Here is a 1,729-nt window from a genome sequence, read left to right as displayed (position 1 = left end):
ACACTGATCCTCGCTCGTCGACGTTCACTGTACCTCTTTACATAAAAGGCTCTACATGTGCTGCCATTACACGGACTCGATCCCCCGTTCATGGTAGATGTTCTCGCGTTTTGGACCCATGTGATTCACATTCGTTGCGGAATAATATATCATGTACAATGCCTTTCCTGCGTCGTTCCCAAAAGTGATAGGCTGTGCATACGAGATCGAAGCCTTCACATCATCGAGTATCACGGAGCTGTTCTTTAATTCCTTGTACGACAGCTCTGATTGCTCATTTGAGCCTCTCAAGGTGCAAGGATGATGTTTGCCGAGTTGTCTCGTTTCTGCCCTATGAAGACTGCTCGGTTGTCACCAGCAGGCTTGAACATCGTGACGTTGACATAAGGGCAGTCAACGCAGGTTGCCATCCCTCGCGTGACATCCATGACGTAGATCACCTTCCTTCCCTCTCTCATAGAAACAAAGTGCGCCTTCTTCGGTTTTCAGGTCCATCGCAGCACCAAAGTTCCAGCTGAGTGTCCAATTGCCCAAACTGAAGTCTTCTTGATGCACTGTGCATCTCCGAGCCAGACCCATACCGGTGTAGCGAGCCTTTAGTATGAATGAACCAGTCGCATTGAGAGCACATGGGAGTCGATGCGCCGGAATCGATGATCCACTGTGTCCGGAGACATAATGTGCACTTTGGGAGAGGTTCAGCGAGGAATAAGTGAAGCTTCTCGTCGTCTTCATGGCGTACAGGCATGGCCGTCGCAACCTTTGCAGTTTGGTCACTGGTGTTGTCCTATGTCTGGCTTTGCGACTCGCGAGATCCGCATTCTTTTTGCGGCACTTGTCTTCCATATGCCCCTTCTTCTTGCACGCAGTGTACGTGCATCTGGCACTCTTTTTCACATTGTTCTTGCAGTTTGACTTCGACTTCATCTTACCGGTCTTTGCTAGCAGCGCGACTTGCATGTTAGATTCCCGACGAGATTTCTCCTCCGTCAGGACCTGATTGAAGGTGGTGTCAATCGAAAGCTTGTCTTGAGAGGGTGATAGCGGTTGGCAAGGGTGCAGAAAGAGTATTCAGACATGGCGACGCTTGATAAATCCGAGGGAGCAACGGTATCGAGATCAGTACAAGACACAAAGACATGATTGCAGATCAATAATAATAAGCCCGTAGGCTCCCGTAGCTGTCGAAAAATAAGCCACTATGAGCAACCATTGCCAATCAATGTACAGGTCTCCGCAACATCGGCTTTGGCTTCGGACTCTTATACAAGTTCAACACAGACAAAGCCAGGCCATGGAGACACCTGGAGAAGTGTGCAAGTGGCTGGTATACTTATTGTTATGCATCGCGGCCGACGCCTTGGACACGATCTTGTCCGTTGTTGCTTCAAACAGCAGGCCCAATCCGTATTTACTCGTGAGTGAATTCCATTAGCATGCGTGAGTCTCTACCTTAGCCATCATAGCCTTCAGATGTAGACGAACTGAGTGACAACCAGATTCTCGAGCTCACGCAAACGGCATCGAAACTTCATTCAAGTTCTGATATCTTCCAGATAACGCCACGCACAGTGGCGAAAGCATCGCAGGACCTCGATGAAGATGCTGCTGATGCGTCGGAAGCAAATGCCCTTACACTCGTGTTCGCAAAGACGAAGATCCCCGTTCCGCGAGTTCGTCGCGTCGTAAAGCGGAAGTGGGATCACCTCATTGTCATGGATTATGTCAG

General features: G+C 49.5%; 1 protein-coding gene across 1 annotated transcript; it reads right to left on the bottom strand.

The window, feature by feature from the left end:
- Nucleotides 1-393: 393 nt before the first annotated feature.
- LAESUDRAFT_763318 (uncharacterized protein) lies at nucleotides 394-960 on the bottom strand (the record flags this gene model as incomplete). The annotated part of the gene is made up of 1 exon (XM_040913231.1): nucleotides 394-960. One exon carries the CDS (start codon nucleotides 958-960, stop codon nucleotides 394-396), a length of 567 nt encoding a protein of 188 aa, XP_040759619.1.
- Nucleotides 961-1,729: the final 769 nt, after the last annotated feature.

Source organism: Laetiporus sulphureus (assembly GCF_001632365.1).
Source record: "Laetiporus sulphureus 93-53 unplaced genomic scaffold LAESUscaffold_54, whole genome shotgun sequence".
Taxonomy (NCBI): Eukaryota; Fungi; Basidiomycota; class Agaricomycetes; order Polyporales; family Laetiporaceae; genus Laetiporus; species Laetiporus sulphureus.
This window is presented reverse-complemented; position numbering and strand designations above follow the sequence as displayed.